Raw genomic sequence first — 18579 nt, forward strand, 5'->3', positions numbered from 1 at the left:
TAATGGTTTCACCTGGTTTTAGAAGCTCATAATATACCACACCTTCCTGATCCCACCAAACACAGAGCATTGTCTCTTTCCAAAGCGATTTGGCCTTGCAGTCGATGTTGATGGTTGACCTGGATCAACCCATAATTTTGTGCATTTGGGATTCTCAAAATAAATCCACTTTTCATCGCGTCACAATTTGATGCAAAAAAGACTTTTTTTCGTGCCATTGAAGCAACATTTTACTGATGACTTTTCGGTTTTCCATTTGTCTTTCGTTCAGTTGATGTGGCACCTATTTTCCTTCCTTTAAAGTCTTTTCCATTGCTTATAAACAATCGGAAATTGTTTGCTGAGCAACGTTTAATCTTTCTGCAAGTTGTTTTTGAGTTTGACCTGCATCTTCATCCAATAATGCTTGTAATTGTTGGTCTTCAAACTTTTTCGGTTTACCTGGACATGTCTTTCACATCGAAATCATCATTTTTAAAGCGTTTAAACTAGCGCTCACAAGTATCTTAAGATGGATCATGTTCACCATAAGCTTCCCAAAGTATATGATAACTTTTTCTTCAAAGTAAAGTAATGAATTAAAACTTCCTGCAAATGCTCTTTTTTTGGCACGAAATTCGACATTTTTAAGCGTAAAAATATCTATGATGTTAACACCTTCAGCAAATTTGACATGAAGTTTTGAAGCTTGCTGTCAATACAACAAAATAGCATACATATCAAATCGCATATATATCAACATATGTATAACTCCATCTATTGAAAAAAATCCACATTATTAACTGGTACACCTAGTAAAAGTTAATGTACGTGAGACAAAAATATGTGTGGCTGTTGCTCCTTCCTCTTGAACCTGGTGAGTCACAGGAAAAATCAACTAACTACCCAGGGAGAATGAGGACCACCTTTGTCATTTGCCAGGACTTAGTTCTAAGGATGAACAGGGCAAATATGGGAAGGAATGGGCTTTGGGCAGCAGGAGCATGAAGGCCAGGTAAGTGAGGTAAGTCAGAGACGCTGCTTGTTACTTGAACTTGACTAGGTCTTGGGACTGTTGAGGCAAGTTGCTCTCCTTTGCAGGTCTCCTGAGTGTGGTCAGAGCTACTCCCCTCCATACTTGTGAAATGAGGACAGGAGGGCCCATGATCGTTAAAGTGTATAGTGGGAAAAAGTTGAGAGATACATTAAATGTGTTTTACTGCTCAAGCCTCTTCATGATGTTTGTTTTCATGTTAATGAGATTACCAACTCTAGGTGAATGAAATAGAGTATAAAATGTTTCTGCTCAATTTACATCACATTATTTTACTTTTCTCATGAGTGATTATGTGCTCTTCCGATATGCATATTTTAAAGCTAAATTAAAAATGTAAAAGTATAATTATGTATTTTAATACTATATAATTTTATATACTTCATGTGATTTTCATTGGTTCTGGGAAGATGGTGACTTTTCCCCTACCTAAAATGATTTCAGGAGCAGACATGATAAGCATACACAATGAAGAAGAAAATGCTTTTATACTGGACACTTTGAAAAAGCAATGGAAAGGCCCAGATGATATCCTACTAGGCATGTTTTTTGACACTGATGGTAAGTGCTATTTATCTTGAGATATATCCTTTTTTCCCCTTTAACATTAGTAAAACTGGTCACTTTCTTTTATATTCTTTAATTCCCTAGTTCAAGGTCCAAGTACTGTAGTTTCAGCGTCACCCATGACTTGTACCACAGCTTTTCCCTGCACAGCTCAATGTGTTTCACATGTGAGAATCAAAGTTGATTCTTTTGCCTGGATTAAAATGTGGTTCTAGGTTCAATAATTTTGTAATATGGTAGGGTTATAAAAATCAGTACCACTGTCAATGATTATGATACAGATGGACAGCTATCAAGGTTGTATCATGTAAATGTATTTATTGTCACTGTAGAAAATAGAAAATACATAAATATTTTCAAAATGAAATTACTAAGGTTCCTATTAATAATTTATTTTCTTGGCTATTTCCCATTAATATGTTATATTTTTTCTGTACAAATATGAGATCTGCAGAACCTTCTTGAACCGATACCTCTGATTGACCTGTACACAGGATATGTTCCTTTTCTAATTTAAATCCTACAACCAAATGTGTAGACTAGACATACCTTTCTAACTTTCTACTTTTAATCCTAGACCCTTTGGGTTTTATACTGATAATGTTGAAAATATTCTTACCTGACAGATCAGAGTTTCAAATGGTTTGATAAGTCAAATATGACTTTTGGTAAGTGGACTGATGAAGATGAGGAGGAGGATCTGGTTGACACCTGTGCCTTTTTGCACACCACCACCGGTGAATGGAAAAAAGGAAATTGTGAAGTTTCTTCTGTGCCAGGAGCCCTTTGTAAAGCAGCTAGTAAGTATAATTGAAGACCTTTTTCCAATCTTAAGAGGCGTGGGAAAGATGGTTTTGAAATATTTTTTTTGAGATAAGTATTCCTCAGGGGAGGGAATAAAACTTCAGAATATATTAGGGTGGTTTGTGCTCAAATCTCTTGGAAGTCAAGCATTAATTCTCTTACATTTCCAAGGTTGAGCCAGATCAGGTGAACCACATACTTTAAAAAAAAAAGAGATGATCTTTTTGTTGAAAGTATTACAGATGTCTCCCTGGCCCCCTTCCCTGGTCTTCCCCGAACTATTGTCTGTCCATGGGCTATGCATATATGCATATAAATTCATTGGTTAATCTCTCCCCAACCCCTCTGAAATATGTCAGTCTATTCCATGCTTCAATGTCTGGATCTTTTTTGTTAGTCAGTTTATTTTGTTCATTAGATTCCACATATAAACCACACATACTTTTATTCTGTCTGCTTATTCTTAGAGTTTGTAAGAGGTCAAAGTTCCTTCTGTTGTTCAGAGGAATTATCATAGCCCCTTTGCATGTGATTTTAACAGTGGAAGTGGTGAATGAAGATTCCAGGATTCTAATGTTAGTTTACAAAGAATTTGATTCTGTACAAGAATGAATATTTTTTCTTTGGGCAAAGAAAATTTTTATTGTAGTTTATAATTTATTCTGGATTAAAATATAAGTTTTCTTTTGATCCATCAGAATACTTTCTAGTGAACAAAATTATCCTAAAATTTAAAATAAAACCCTCACCAGAGGATGTTTTTTATTGATTTTAGAGAGAGAGGAAGTGGGGGGAGAGAGAGAGAAACATCAATGGGTGCCTCCCGACTAGGGATGGAACCTGAAACCTGAGTATGTGCCCTGACCCAGTATTGAACCCTCGACCCTTTGGTGCACAAGACAACACTCCAACCAACGGAGTCACACCAGCCAGGGCCTGACCCACAACATTTTGATGTTATTATTAAACATTACAGAATGTTTGTTCTAAATTTTAGAAATAATTTTTTTTCATTAAAGACTTTTAAAATTTCAAAATATAATTTTGGAGTGTGTGAAATAAAGACACAGCCATTTTCTCATTTTGCATCTGTAGTAATGCCTCCTTCTACTTTAACTGTAAACCAAAACTATACACCTGCCTCTGATTATTTCCTTTCTTTATATCTGAAGCTAGATATATTTTTTTACTTGCTTCAGCAGAGTTCTTGACTAGTGTTTTATAGTAATTATATAAAATTTTTCATAGTTTTATGATAGTAGCATTCAACTTTCAGTATTTATTGTGTGTTTTTGTTTTTTGCTGTTCATTTACTGTGCCTTAGGGAACCATTATATAAACCAAATTTTTAATTAAACTGTAACTTTGAAACATCTTATATCATGAGTAAATCCATGCTAATGAGGTAAAAAGTTACAATTGTGTACTTTAATTTTAATGTTTTCTACACTCTCCCAACCAAATTCCTCTTATTTGCCTCACTTCATTTTTTCTTGAGCCTCCTTATTCTTTTTCCACCACCAAACTAATACATTTTGTAAGACCTCTACATCTTTTATTAAAACTAAGTTCAAAACAGATAAAGACAATACCAAGAAATAGGAATGGATACTATTAAGCTATTAAAGGGTTCATTTTTAACTGCTTTGAAAGTATTTAAAGGCAATCTTAGAATATTAAAATTTTTAATTTTTATTTTCTTTTGTATTTTAGTTCCATATGAAAAGAAATATTTATCAGGTATGTAATGGTCTTTTCTTAAAATTTTTTCACTAATGGCCCTCTCTAAAAAGTTATTTAACATAAAGTAGAACAATTTTTATACAAATGTAGAAAGGTCTCTTAGCTTAGTAATAAGACTGACATTTTAAATATGATTAACTGCAATTATGTATGAAATGAACATTTTTTAAAACACCAAATTTTCTCATAGAACTCCAGTATGTTTTTGTGGGAAATGACTATCTTTTGTCCAAAAAAATTTCCCCTCAGTTGTAATTATATGTCTTGAGGGCTTCCTAAACACATTTTTTTTTAAAAGCTGACATTAATATATGTATTTACATGGTTCAAAAGCAAAACTGTCTAAGGCAAACCCTGAAAAATCTGTCTCCCATCTTTTCCCCATTCTGCGTTTATCTTTACTATCATTTCCATTTCTTCAACTGCCTAGTGTTTCTTTTGCCAGTAAGCAACTGAGATATTTGGCTTAGTTTGCCCCTTTTTATTCACTAGTATATTTTAGGTCTCTCTCCACATCATTACCTATAGATTGATCTTCCTTTTTTACAACTACATACTTACACTGTATGGATATACATAGTTATTTACACTTCCATTGTATGGATTTAACCAGCTCCAGACTATTGGGTTATTTCCAGACATTTTCTGTTATAGAGTGAATCCTGTTGCACAAAAACATCTTCACCTTGCACAAAAACGTTTATCTGAATTACCTGAAATGTAATTGCTACACTGAAAGTGAACATATAACTTCTATTGATATTGATATCATACCATTTACTTTTGGATTTTTGCCAATTAGATATTATAGTTTTTAATCTCCATATTTTGAAGTATAAATAACAGGATAAACTGCACAAATCTTAAATGTACAGCTTGATGGTTGCTTATGTATACACCTGTGTATACCATGAAGATAGAGAACATTTCCATGACACAAATTGTTCCATCATGCACCTTCCCATGAATGTCCATTCCACTCCCATCCACCCCAAAGGTAACACTATGCCTTCTATCACCATGTATTATAGTTGCTTTTATTGAACTTCACATAAATGTTAACTCTGGTGCTCTCACTCAGGAATTTTAGTTCATCCATGTTGTGTTATATATATTCACACACACATAGGTATATATACATATATAATTTTTCTATTATTACATAGTATTTATAAATATACCAGTTTTGCCAATTCGATTTGTTATAGGTATTTGGATCATTTCTAGTTTAGCACTAATATGATAGAGCTGCCTATGAAATTTCAAATGTTTCTTTGGACCTATAGTCTCATTTTCATTGAGTGGAATTGAGTAGAATGGAGACAGAATGGGATACTTCTGTTTGCCTTGTATAATTTTGCTTTTGAACCACGTAATTACCTGTAGCTTTCAAACGATGCATTTAATAAAGCTTTAAGACAGATGTTTCATGAATTATAACTGAGGTCAAGTTTCTTTAAACAAAAGATTGCAGTCTTTTCAACAAAAACAGATAATAAAATTCAATGAGAAAATACAATTTGATGTTTAAAAATATTCCAGAGTGGAATTGCAAGGTTATAGGGTAGCTAATATGTTCAGTTTTATTAGAAACCACTGAGTAGTTTTTTAAAATATATTTTTATTGATTTCAGAGAGGGAGGAGAGATAGAAACATCAATGATGAGAATCATTGATCAGCAGCCCCCTGCATGCCCCGCACTGGGGATGCAGCCCGCAATCCAAGCATGTGCCCTGACCAGGAATCTAACGGTAACTTCCTGGTTCATAGGTCGACGCTAAACCACTGAGCCATGCTGGCCGGGCCTGAGTAATTTTTCTAAGTGGCTGTACCACATTACATTCCTACTGCAAGTGTATACAAGTTCCACTTGCTTACCAATCCCAGGATGGTACTTATCATGCTATTTAATTTTTACCATTCCGCTGGGTATGTAATTATTGTAAATTTTTCAAGTCCCTGATGAAGAATGATGTTGAGCACTTACCATGTTTATCAGCCATTCCGATATCTTTTGTGAAATGCCTGTTCAAGTCTTTTGCCCTTATTTTTTTGGTTCCCTTTGTTATTGATTAGTTTTTTCTTATAAATTCTGGATACAAGTCCTTTATCAGGTATATGTACCATGAGCATTTTCTCTGTTTAGGGCTTGCCATTGGTATAACTATGATGAAAGAGGTGTATTTAAATAAGAATTTGTACGTATTTCTCTTTTCTATAGGAGCAACATGTAACATCTAAAAAAATCAAGCACAGTACAACCTCACACCTATTAGGCTGTCTGTCTAAAAAACAGCAAAAAACAAGTTTTGACAAAGATGTGAATAAAATAGAAACTTTGTGCACTATTAGTGGGAATGTAAAATGGTGCAGCCACTGTGGAAAACAGTATGGTAGTGCCTCAAAAAATTAAAAATTACCATTGATCCAGCAATCCCATTTCTGAGTATTTACCCAAAAAGAAGTGAAAGGAAGGTTCAAAGAGGTATTTGTACACCCATGTTTATAGCAGCATTATTTGCAATAGCCAAAAGGTGGAACCAACTCAAGTATCTATCAACAAATAGATAAGCAAAATGTGGTATGTATTACTACTATGGAACATTATTCAGCCTTAAAAAGGCAATTCTGACATATGCTAAATATGCATCAACTTGGAGGACATTAATCTAAGTGAAATAAGCTAGTCACAAAGGGTAAATGTTGTATGATCCCAATTATATGAGGTAGCTGAAGTAGTCCACCTCATAGAGAAAGAAGGTAGAATGGTGGTTGCCAGGGCCTTGGTGTCGGGGATAATGGGGGGTTATTAATACATGTAGTTTCTGGTTTGCAAGAGATCTATGGATGAATAGTGGTAACATAGCACAACAATGTGAATGTAGTTAATGCTACTGAAATGTACTTAAGATGATAAATTTTGTTGTATATTTTACCATATTTTAGAAATTAAAGGGAAGCAGTTGTAAGCATGTTCCTTAGAAGCAGGAAAGCAAGTAACAGCAGTAACAGGAGTGGTTACCTTTGAGGAATAGAAATTAAGGATAAGGGGCTGGAGCAGTTTTTTTTTTTTTTCATAGCCTACCTTGTAGAACCATGTATTTCAAGCAATGAACATGTATACTTAGGAGGGAAAAGGTTATGCAAATTGAAACATGAGTAGAAAATATCAGGTAGGTCTTTGGATCTCAAAACCATTTCAGGAATAGTTAAAAGGTCTGGCAACATTTGGTCTTTAGAGTCCAGTAATCTCTGAAAAACTAGAAATTCATTAAAAAACATATCCCATACATATGTGTAACTATTATGTGCAAGGTTTTCTTCTTTTAGACATTAAAGACAGAGCAGTGAACAGAAACAGCCTCTGGTTTCAAGCTTACATCTTAGTGGGAAGGTTCAATATATGTCAGATGATGTCACGTACTACAGAGAAAAAGATGAAAGGGGGATGCTTTTAAAAATAGGGTTGCCAGGAAAGGCTTTATTTGAGCAGAATGAAGATGTAAAGGAAATGAAAGGATGTTTGAAAGCCTATCATAAAGGCATTCTGTTTAGTCTATGACTTTATGGAGTAACAATAGTACCAGGAAGTTGAAGCAAGCAGGACAGTTAAGTGGAGAGGTACTTTTGGCAAACAGGAAGTTCCCTTTCATGCAAGTGTTAAGCTACAAGAAGTCCTGGGGAAGAATGCTGTCAAGAGAAAGTGGCTGCACTTGGTGTGGTAAGCACACAGGAAAAGGGGTAGTTAGACCAAATTGGATTCAGCACCAGCTTACAGAAGATGATGCGTGAGTTACAAGTCATTTAAAACCCGTGCCTGTTTCTCCATATGTAAAAAAAAAAAAAAAAGTTAAAAATATAGGGATTGTATGTACACTGTTAGCACTCAAACTGGCTTGGAATTATAAAATCCAACGAATTTATATTTTTGAGAGATCGATTATGTAGTTTGGGCGGCAGTGTTAAAACTAAGGTATCATGGTGACAAGAGGAATAGTCAGACTGGAAAAAGGACATGACTAGTGTATGTAAAGTCTAGGATAGTTCCTATATTGGATGATTCTACAGTGGCTACTGGTGTCGTCATTTAAGAGAATTTGAGGTAGAACAGCCTTGGGTAGTGGGGAGAGGCATCAGCTACACACAATACCTACCAATAAATATTTAAAAACTCAAAAGACTAAGACCAACCAGGCAGAATTTTGAGTCCACATAGAATGGAACAGTTTGAAAAATGGGGAGAGCATGTCAGGGAAGTCAGTGATTACATGTCAAAGTTGAGTGGCTAATAGTCCAGCTACAGTAGATACAAGAATTAAATAATATACATGTGTTTCTGCATTTATTAATGAGACCTTTGGTTGAGAAGTTAGATTGGGTTTGAGAAATGTGGAGAGCTTGTTTTAATTATGTTATAGCTTTCCTAAACTTCCTTTTATTAGGCCTAAGCAAGACTTATTTACCTTGCTAAGAGCTATTTTTAATTAGTTTTTAAAATTAGTATTAGATAATACTTAGTAAAGTGGGCAATGAATTTTTCCTTATAATTAGTAGGTAAGTGTTTCTAATGTAGAACTATCCTTTATTCCAGATAGAAAACCTTAACATAATTTTAACACCCAACTCACTAGTTGCCTCAAGACTGGCATCCCTCCACATCTCAGTAGAATGAAGCCAGCCAATCAAAAGCCCTGGAGGCAACTTGAGCACAGGTCACTTGCAGGATGTAAAAACACAAGGAGTATATATACTATGCCCTACCAATGCAGAATGCCATTCAGTTCTTAAGATACTAGGTATTTTAATTTATTAGTTAAGGAGTGTGGTTATGTCTATTATGCCAGTCTTAATTACCATGCTCTTTCAGACTAAAGTTTTCTTTTTTTGGACTATTCTAATAAAAGAGTAATATGCAAATTGACCATACCTCCACTACACCCAGAAGCCATGCCCACTAGCCAGTCAGGAGCGAATATGCAAATCCAACCAAGATGGCTGCGGCCACAGAGAGCAGAAGGGAGGCTTGAGTTTCCCCAGCAATGGAGGAAGCCAAGCTTTCCGCCTGCCCTTGTGGGCCTAGGCCTCCACTCAAGGCTACAAAGTTTCAATGATAGAAGATAAATAAATCCAAACAGAAATGGTGGCAGCCTTGGAGCTGGAAATAGCAGGAGACTAGGGTTGCCTCTGGCGATGGAGGAAGCCAAGCTTCTGAAGCCCTGGCCTGCCTTGGCCTCCGCTCCAGGCTACAAAATTTCAATTATAGGAGGTAAATAAATTCCAACAGAAATGGCTGCCACCACAGGGCAAGCAGAAGGCTTGGCTCCGCTCCAGGCTACAAAGTTTCAATTGTAGAAGATAAATAAACCCCAGATACCAGGGCCTCCGCTTGGGTCACTGGGGGGTGTGGCCGGCCTGCAAACCACCACAGGCCCCTCGTCCAGGCCACCCCATGCCCCAAGGGAACCCCCACTCTGATCCGGGAGACCCTTCAGGGCAAACCAGCTGGCCCCCACCCATGCACCAGGCCTCTATCCTATCTAATAAAATATTCAGATTGACCATCACTCCAACACACAAGATGGCTGCCCCCATGTAGTCAAAGATTTTGCCCCCATGTGGACACAAGATGGCCACCACAAGACAGTTAGCAGGGGAAGGTAGTTGGGAGGGACCAGGCCTGCAAGGGAGGAGAGTTCGGGGCGATAAAACCTGCAGGGGAGGGCAGTTAGGGGTGACTAGGCTGGCAGAGGAGGGAAGTTGGGGGTGACCGGGCCTGCAGGGAAGGGCAGTTGGGGGGGGGGGGAGGGGGACCCAGGCCTGCAGTGAACAGTTGGGGGGGGGCAGGCCTGCAGGGGAGGGCAGTTGGGGGTGACCAGACCTGCAGGGGAGGGCAGTTGGGGGGGGGAGGGGGACCCAGGCCTGCAGTGAACAGTTGGGGGGGGGGGTGACCAGGCCTGCAGGGGAGGGCAGTTGGGGGTGACCAGGCCTGCAGGGGAGGGCAGTTGGGGGGTGACCAGGCCTGCAGGGGAGGGCAGTTAGGGGTGACCAGGCCTGCAGGGGAGGGCAGTTAGGGGTGACCAGGCCTGCAGGGGAGGGCAGTTAGGGGCAATCAGGCCTGCAGGGGAGGGTAGTTAGGCATAAATCAGGCTGGCAGGGGAGTGGTTAAGGGGTGATCAGGCTGGCAGGCAGAAGCGGTTAGGGGCAATCAGGAAGGAAGGTAGGCGAGTGGTTGGGAGCCAGCAGTCCTGGATTGTGAGAGGGATCCCAGATTGGAGAGGGTGCAGGCTGGGCTGAGGGACACCCCTCCCTCCGTGCACGGATTTCGTGCACCAGGCCTCTAGTTGTCATATAATCACTTAAGTAGTTAGTACTGATTATTATACATTAGAGGCCCAGAGTATGAAAATTCATGCACTGGAGGGGGAGGGAGGTCCCTCAGCCTGGCCTGCCCCCTCTCATTCCAGGAGCCCTCAGGGGCAGGAGGCAACCCAGCAATCAGGGGAAGGCGACACCCCCATCACACCTGCTGCTGCCACTGCCAGCAGCGCAAACCTAGGCCGGCCCTGGTTACCTGAGACTTGGGCAGCCCTGGGTATTTGGGCAGCTGCCATTGGAGGCTTGCCTGTGCCTCGGGCTGGCCCTGGGCGGTACAGGGGACTGGGGGATTCTGTAGGCAGGCGCGTGGAGCAGCCAGAGTCACCTGGGGGCGGACCTGGCCATGCTGCACACTGAGGGGAATGGGTGCTGCCATCTTTGAGGGTGTGGCATTCAATTAGCATATTCCCTCCTTATTGGCTGTGGGTGCTGCCATCTTTGTGAGGGCGTGGTAGTCAAGTAGCATATTCCCTCTTTATTAGATAGGATTCATTAATAGACTGAAATTAAAGTAGTATGTCCATACTGGTCAAGTCAGAATGCTATACTACAAATGGGCTGTGTTAAGTTTAATAAAAACTACTAATTATGAAAGAATCCCATTTGCAGTTTACAGATTTCTTGGCTTAAATGTCTCTAAAGAAGCCTGAAAATATTTTAGAAATATCAGTGGCTTTTACTCATCTTAACCTCTGGCAAGATTTTTTTTGCTAAGCTTTACATTTCCAAGTCTCACTTTAACAAGCACCAGCTGAAAAGAGCATTATGAGACTATTTTAGTAATCTTAATGCAAAAATACATTTTTAAAGAAGAAACAATTCTGGTATTTCTCTTCATTTACTTTTACTATGAAATACAAATACCTTCCTCAAAGCACTGTCCTACTCCTGACTCCTAAACAGAATGATTTTTGCTTGAGTTATTGAACTAAATTCTTACAGAAAGGTTCCAAGGTTTTGGTAGCCAAAACTGCAAGGTTGTACACAATTACTTCAGGAATACAAAAATATATAGTTACTTGAATAAACTCAAAAAACAAAAAGGGATTTTTGAATCTTAGAGAATTGCAAAATTTACCTGAAAATTTAAAATATGGCAGTTGTGTTCAAGCAAAAAAATATAAACCTTGATAGTAATTTTATTTTCTCAACAGTGTGGGAAATTCCCTAAATAGGCAAGTATTTACATGATAAAACTATTATTAGTGTCCCCCCAATACAATATTAGCAATTTATGTACCTAATTTCCCATATTTTCTTTTGTCTTTTCCTTTACAGATAACCACATTTTAATATCAGCTTTGGTGATTGCTAGCACAGTGATTTTGACAGTTTTGGGAGCAATAGTTTGGTTCCTGTACAAAAGAAATGTGCATTCTGGTTTCACCACAGTTTTTTCAGCTGCACCCCAATCGCCTTATAACGACAACTGTGTTTTGGTAGTTGCAGAAGAAAACGAACATGCTGTTCAATTTGACTGAAACTTTGGGAATCTCGGATTAAAACATCAAATACACTGGCAGTGTTTCTTGTAGGACTTTAATATAAAACCTCACAATGAGTTTTTATGGTATATATCCTTATTTCAGTACCATCCCTCATCGCATTTGAAAAAGGAATGCTCTTAAGGTATGTTAGTGGTTTTAACCACCTCCCCAAATGTTACTTTTTACTTGAAGGAAAGCTTAAAGCACAAGCAGAAAAAAAACCTAAAAACAAAAACGGTGGGAGGCAGGTAGTAAGGATAACACTTGAATCATAATGCCCCTTTACTTTTCCCCTACTACCAGACATATTCCTATATAAGGTTATCTTATACTCCTCCAGCATTGACCTTTATCTTTCAATGACATAAGCAAAAAATGCAGAAAAACACTGTACTATACGGTAGTGATGACGCTTAAATTTTCAGCACCTTTCATGGACAATTTAAGGGTGAGAAATAATCATTTGGGGGGTAAAATATGAAAATGGAAAAAAACCTGAGAGTTGTTTTCCTTAGTGTTCTTTATAGCTTAAAAACTATTAGAAAACAATGTATATAGTTCATATACAATTATATTTACTCCATTTAGAAACACAAAAGCTCAGTTAAGTCCTCTCTCAATAACCCATAGTCCACACTATCAAGTTTGACCAAAGGCAACAGTCCCAGCTTGTGTCATGTTTCCCTCCTCACAATTAATGGCACTTTTATTCATGATAAAGGCTATATGGTATTAAAATGTTATAGCAGCTGTATTATACAATTATGCTCTGTAAGAGCTTTAAATTTTTTCATGTGGTGATTTAGAAGGGTATTATTGATCAGCTATCCTATATAATAGAGGTAATATGCAAACTGACCATCACTCCAACACACAAGATGGCCGGCAGGGGAGGGCAGTTAGGGGCAATCGGGTTGGCAGGCGAGTGGTTAGGGGGTGATCAGGCTGGCGAGTGGTTGGGAGCCAGCAGTCCTGGATTGTGAGAGGGATGTCCGGGATCAGGCCTAAATGGGCAGTCGGACATCCCTCGAGGGGTCCCAGATTGGAGAGGGTGCAAGCAGGGCTGAGAGACAACCCCTCCCCCATGCATGAATTTCACGTGCACAGGCCTCTAGTTAAGTGATACTAAAGATAGTGAACATGAGACTGGAATTCCTTCTTGCTTTCCTACTCCGATTCTAGGAGTTTAAGAACTAAGGCCGATCCCAATCTCTTCCTTAAAACCTTCTCCTATTGTCACAAATCTCTACAATGGCCAATATGGTAGTTAACTTGTAGCACCCACAAAACGTGTGGCTTTTAAAGTAAAAATAACTTAATTCATTTTCTCAATTGCACTAGTAACATTTCAAGTGCTCAACTCACATGCAATTTAAAATATTTCCACTTTCACTGGTTAGTGCTGCTCCAGAATCTCCCCTCCCCTTCCACTCAATCCTCATACAACTAATTCCTTCTATTCATTTTTATTAACTTCTACCTAATGGCACCTCTTGCAAAATGGCTGTTTTAAACTAACCCCTCACCCACTCCCATGTTTGATCTCATTTCTCAAACAAGTTATTAGAGGACCCTGGTAATAAAATGTTAAATCTTAATTTTCTTTATGTATCAGAACATCTGTAAACAGGCCCTTATTTCTATTTAAAGGTCAACAGATTAACTGGAGCATTCAAATCTGTATTTTTATTATTAACAAATAATACGCATGTTTATTTATACTCAGAATGTTTAAATTGTTTTCTTTAAGATCATGGTCTAGTTAATTTGGCAGATATCTAGAAAGAATAACATTACATTTTCTTAGGAATTTGCAATTTTTGTAGTGTCCCATTTTTCAGAGTTTGTGATAACAAATGGAAGATTTTTCTTACATTTACAGGATATCAGAAGCAAATACAATATTAAATATGTAGTGCTAAGAACTACAAGAATAGCTCAAGCCACTGTCACTTAGCATTTAAAAAAACTATAAAATTGTATGTACACCAATGGAATTTTACCATTTAATTTTTCAAATAAAAAACATTGTGGGTTAAAGCAGAAGACAATTTAATTTTCATACTGAGTTCTAGTAAAAGTATAAATGTTTCAAATTCAAAACAATCCTAAGGACGCACAGAATAGATACAGAAACTGGCATTCTTAAATTAGCATTTTTGCTTTACAATAGGTAATGAACGCAAAACTAACAAGTAAAGTTGAGCAGATGTTTTAGAAACATATTTTTGTATGAAATGGAATTTGGAAATTTAATAAAATTCTTGCTATAAGATTTGAAGTCTACTTTGAGCACCAAAAGCAAACGTTTCAAGCTACAAAGTAAATCAATCAGTATACTTTATTTTGAGCTAAGGTTTTACATGAAGACCAACAAACTAAGTGTTGATTCAGATTTGAGAAATTACATGGTTTCTATTTATATTTGGAAAAAGTAGTTTGTTGCCATGGCCTAAGCCTTTATTCAACCTAGAACCATGTGAAAGTGTTTTTGAGTGTATGCTATGGTTGCTCACAGAGAAAATATACTGTTCTGGAACTATACACAACGCATGACCACAGTGTAGAGCTATTCATGGTGAAGGTAAAGTTCTTTTGTTCTCCAATGTAGTGAAAAATAGTAAGCTACTAAATAAATGCTCAGATTAACAAGAACAGTTAAAAACGATGAGGATTCAAACAGGTTTTTATTTACGAAGAAGTGACAACACTAAAAAACATACTGAAAACCAGTGTTTTAAACTTTGAATGCGGGATTTAAAAATATTCCATTAACTTGAGATTGCAATAATTTTCTTTTTACCAAATAGCACTTGACTGGCAATTCTGGTATAATTTAGAGCTGAAATATTCCTAAAGGAATATCTACATACTATGGCCTATCAAATATAACCTGCATTTTTCAAATCAATACAAAAATGTATCCATCATTTATACATGTTAATTTTATATACTTTTAAAAAAATTAGATATCACTGCTAAATAAATTTAGAATTTAAAGTCAATTTGGACACCTAATATAATGCTCTTCATAACTTACTCCCCCTTACTCATTCTTTTTTCTCTTTAAACACTGGAAGCAAATGATTATGTAAATGAAACTGCAACTTAAGGCATTTTAAAAGGAAAAATAATTAGGTGCCATTTGGCATTTTATTTTGAAAGCATAGTTTTGTCTTTTTTTTTTTTCACTAGCAAAGGGCTAAAACACAAACCATTTTCATAAATATGACTACAATAATCAGAACAAAAAAAAGGGTTGTAGGCATTGCTTATTTAAAACAATATAACACTTCCCCACTCACCTAAAAGAAAAATACTTTTGATTACCAGTTTATTAACATCAGAGTCACTGGCCATGTTAAAAGGTCCAGCAAGTAGAATTTTAATTCAGCAACACTTGAGAATGAATATATATATATATATACACACACACACACACACACGCATACGTATGTGTGTGTGTATATATATATATATATTCATTTTCTTTATATCATGTATTTAATAGGCATTCCCCCACAAAATTAACTCATACTTAATTGCCAGTTTTAATAAACACTTGTTAACAGATCATCCATTTGTCTTATATGAAGTTAGGCAATATCAAATGTTCTGTTATGTTCTCCATCTTCTTCAGAATCATCCTCTGAAGCTGTTGAAAGAAAAGAGGATGATCAAGAATGATTTTAAGGGGGATGAGAACGGAAGTGTAAATATGAAGCCAGAAGAGCAATGACTTGTAAAATAAAATCCCAATGTAGTATACTCTTCGGTCAAAATGATGTTATGACAGGGTTAGGGTAGTATGACTGTGGGTAATGCCATTCCACAACGCCCCACCCCCAAATCTTTTTATGTTCGTTTCTATAAAAACAAAAATGTTTTAAAATGTGGTTCAAGAAAATCTTCTAGAAAGTTTCTGAGATGTCTGTACTCGTATTAGCCAATTTCAATAGAGAAAAAGTGAACTTAAAACAAGTGCTCTCACACACCTGAGTCTGGCTTATTACTGCAACATGTTTTGATGCATCCGGTAAGAATGGAAAAAAATGTGCACAGAATAGGTTATGGGTGTTCTTGCAAATTACATCAAAGCTGTGTCTATACAATGCCTAGAAAAAGCTCTATTTAGTTATTCAAAATAGCTTTCTATAGACACAGCCTAAAGTAAAATAATTGGATTCAGTAAAAACCTTTTGTTGAAATTACTCCAATAACTCCACATTGCCAGAAACTTATCATTTTGCAACATTTCGGACCTCAATTTAGTTTAGAGTCATTAGTGGTTCAAGAATTTACTATGAGCCCTAACCGGTTTGGCTCAGTGGTTAGAGCGTCAGTCTGCAGACTGAAAGGTCCCAGGTTCGATTCCGGTCAAGGGCTTTACCTTGGTTGCGGGCACATCCCCAGTAGGAGATGTGCAGGAGGCAGCTGATGAATGTTTCTCTCTCATCGATGTTTCTAACTCTCTATCCCTCTCCCTTCCTCTCTGTAAAAAAATCAATAATATATATATTTAAAAAAAAATTTAATATGAAACATCCTGAAATATCTTTAGGAAGAACATAAGTATTCTGTAAACTGCTCTACATGTCGAGGAAAGTGGAAGCTCACTAAAATAAACATTGAACTACCATTTCCCCTCTTATCAAGAGCATTTACTCTTCTTGTGTCAACACTAGATAATTTAAGAGTACCCTTCCACCAGAAAACTGTGCTACATATACAGTTTCTCAGTCTATTTGTTGATCTTGCAGAAAATTTATCTTTAGTAAATGATACCAACCATAAAGCTCATGAATGCATAAACACAAGGGGTTAAGTTTTATGCTGTATCATGGAGCAGTAGCAAACTAAAAGTAAATTGCTTTGTAAAGAACTTATGTTTCCTATTTTATTTACTCCACAGGTGAAAATTCAGTCAGAACCCATGTTCAAAATGTTAATATGCTGGTATTTATTTGGTAGTTAACTTGTAGCACCCACAACATCTCTCATTCTCAGCTGAGTTTGAATATATTTCACCTCCATCTTTTTTCCTCTCATGTTTAGGAGTTGACACTGTTATGTGTAGGGAACTAAATTATAAAAGAGAATGTAAAAAAAAAAAAAAACAATCTGGGGAAAATACTCACTGAAATTATATCTGACAAACTATAAATTATTATTTACCAAAAAAGGGGATAAGATGACATAAAGAAAAAAAGATTTTCATATCATTTCATATACCATTTGACTTTTATATACCATTTTTACACATACTAACTAAAATTCTAAAAAGCATTATCTGGTTGTACCTCTAACTCTTTTTAAAACTTAAAAATAGCACAGAATGACAAAAAATTCAAAGAATTAAAAAGTTCTTATGAGAACTAAATCCGCCTCAAATCTTATTTCAAAAGATGCTGAACACTCGCTAAGGATGAAAATGTTATGCACACTACAGACAACACTTCAAGTATTTTGAAGATGATATAGAAGGTAATCAATTGGAGAATACATATTTTAAAACACTTCGAAGAGTGCATTCAAATTTGATCATGGGGAACCACTTGCTTTGGGTGAAAAAGTACTAAACAGGGTAATCTTGGAGTCCCAGGAACTATTCCAGAGCCACCAGTATCTGCGTCCACCTGGTATGAAGCACCATGGAGGTTGTAGGACTTTGAGAAGATGGTATGTTGTACAGATGCCTGTAAAGATTTGGACATTAAATGCCTTCATATAGGAGCCCAGGCAGAAGAACTAATGCTAGAATAGGATCTAAAAATGTCCATGAGGACCTGAACAAGGAGCAAAACAAACAAAAAAGAAACAACCCACCAACTATGGCTTCTGTTATGAACTCAGAATTAGCGCTCTTTTACTCCTATTTTCCTACAACTATCATAAACCCAGGAAAATCTTTTATGATCTAACAAAGCTGAATAACATAAAATTTCATGCACAAATACAAAAATCTAAAAGATTAAAGTGTTGTTTGATTAGTAGTCAAACGTCTTAAGTGTGAAAATTAAGGTGATCAGAAACAAAATTTTATTGAAAATAAAAGTAATATACTGGTGGTTAAAAGTAGATCCTTCTGTACTTTAAAATTAGTGCCATTAAAAAAATGTTTTAAAAAACCTAATGTCAGTTGCTCAGCCGTCTTTCCCATATCAATAGTATTATTAAGGCTATAAATGAAGCTCTAATTTGAGAGAATATATACTTAAGGCTTTGCTCTGTGAGTTTAATTTGCAACAGTAAATTCAACAATTCTGGGAAGGGGGAATTCCACCTACTTTCGAGATCTTCCATATGTGCCTGAAGAGTTCTTGCAAGGTTAATAAACTAGAAACAATGCAGAAAAAAATACAGTAGTTGAAATGTTGCAAATGGATTTGAAGAGAGATTCAGTATAGGAGTTTCATTTCTATTTAAAAAGTCAAACACCATTTTTAAGCCTTTAAATAGGGGGGTCTTTCTCGACCCACATCAAAAATTACTAAGCTTAAGGATATTGTTATTAAATTTTTTATAAATCATAATAAATTAATCGTATTAAGCATGTAGAAATTGGGAGC

General features: G+C 36.6%; 2 protein-coding genes across 8 annotated transcripts in view; one reads left to right on the top strand and one right to left on the bottom strand.

Moving 5' to 3' along the window:
* The window catches only part of CD302 (CD302 molecule), a 40925-nt gene extending 25404 nt beyond the window's left edge, over positions 1–15521 (top strand). Inside the window, exons 3-6 of the mRNA XM_079781894.1 lie at positions 1478–1594; positions 2227–2400; positions 4118–4144; positions 11802–15521. Of these exons, the coding sequence (XP_079638020.1) occupies positions 1478–1594; positions 2227–2400; positions 4118–4144; positions 11802–12004 (521 nt within the window). The 3' untranslated portion in view covers positions 12005–15521. The remainder of the gene's footprint in view (positions 1–1477; positions 1595–2226; positions 2401–4117; positions 4145–11801) is intronic.
* MARCHF7 (membrane associated ring-CH-type finger 7) overlaps positions 14679–18579 on the bottom strand; it is a 45243-nt gene continuing 41342 nt past the window's right edge. For 3 of the 7 annotated variants that reach the window (XM_079781890.1, XM_079781887.1, XM_079781886.1), the window contains 2 exons: positions 18298–18346; positions 14679–17706 (listed from right to left, as the gene is read on the bottom strand). In XM_079781890.1, coding sequence (XP_079638016.1) covers positions 17552–17706; positions 18298–18346 — 204 coding nt within the window. In that variant the 3' untranslated portion in view covers positions 14679–17551. Of the gene's footprint in view, positions 18347–18579 lie in introns of all 7 variants that reach the window. The other 4 variants (XM_079781891.1, XM_079781889.1, XM_079781893.1 and 1 more) reach the window with 3 other exon arrangements.

This window comes from Cnephaeus nilssonii (assembly GCF_951640355.1).
Source record: "Cnephaeus nilssonii genome assembly, chromosome: 10".
NCBI lineage: Eukaryota > Metazoa > Chordata > Mammalia > Chiroptera > Vespertilionidae > Cnephaeus > Cnephaeus nilssonii.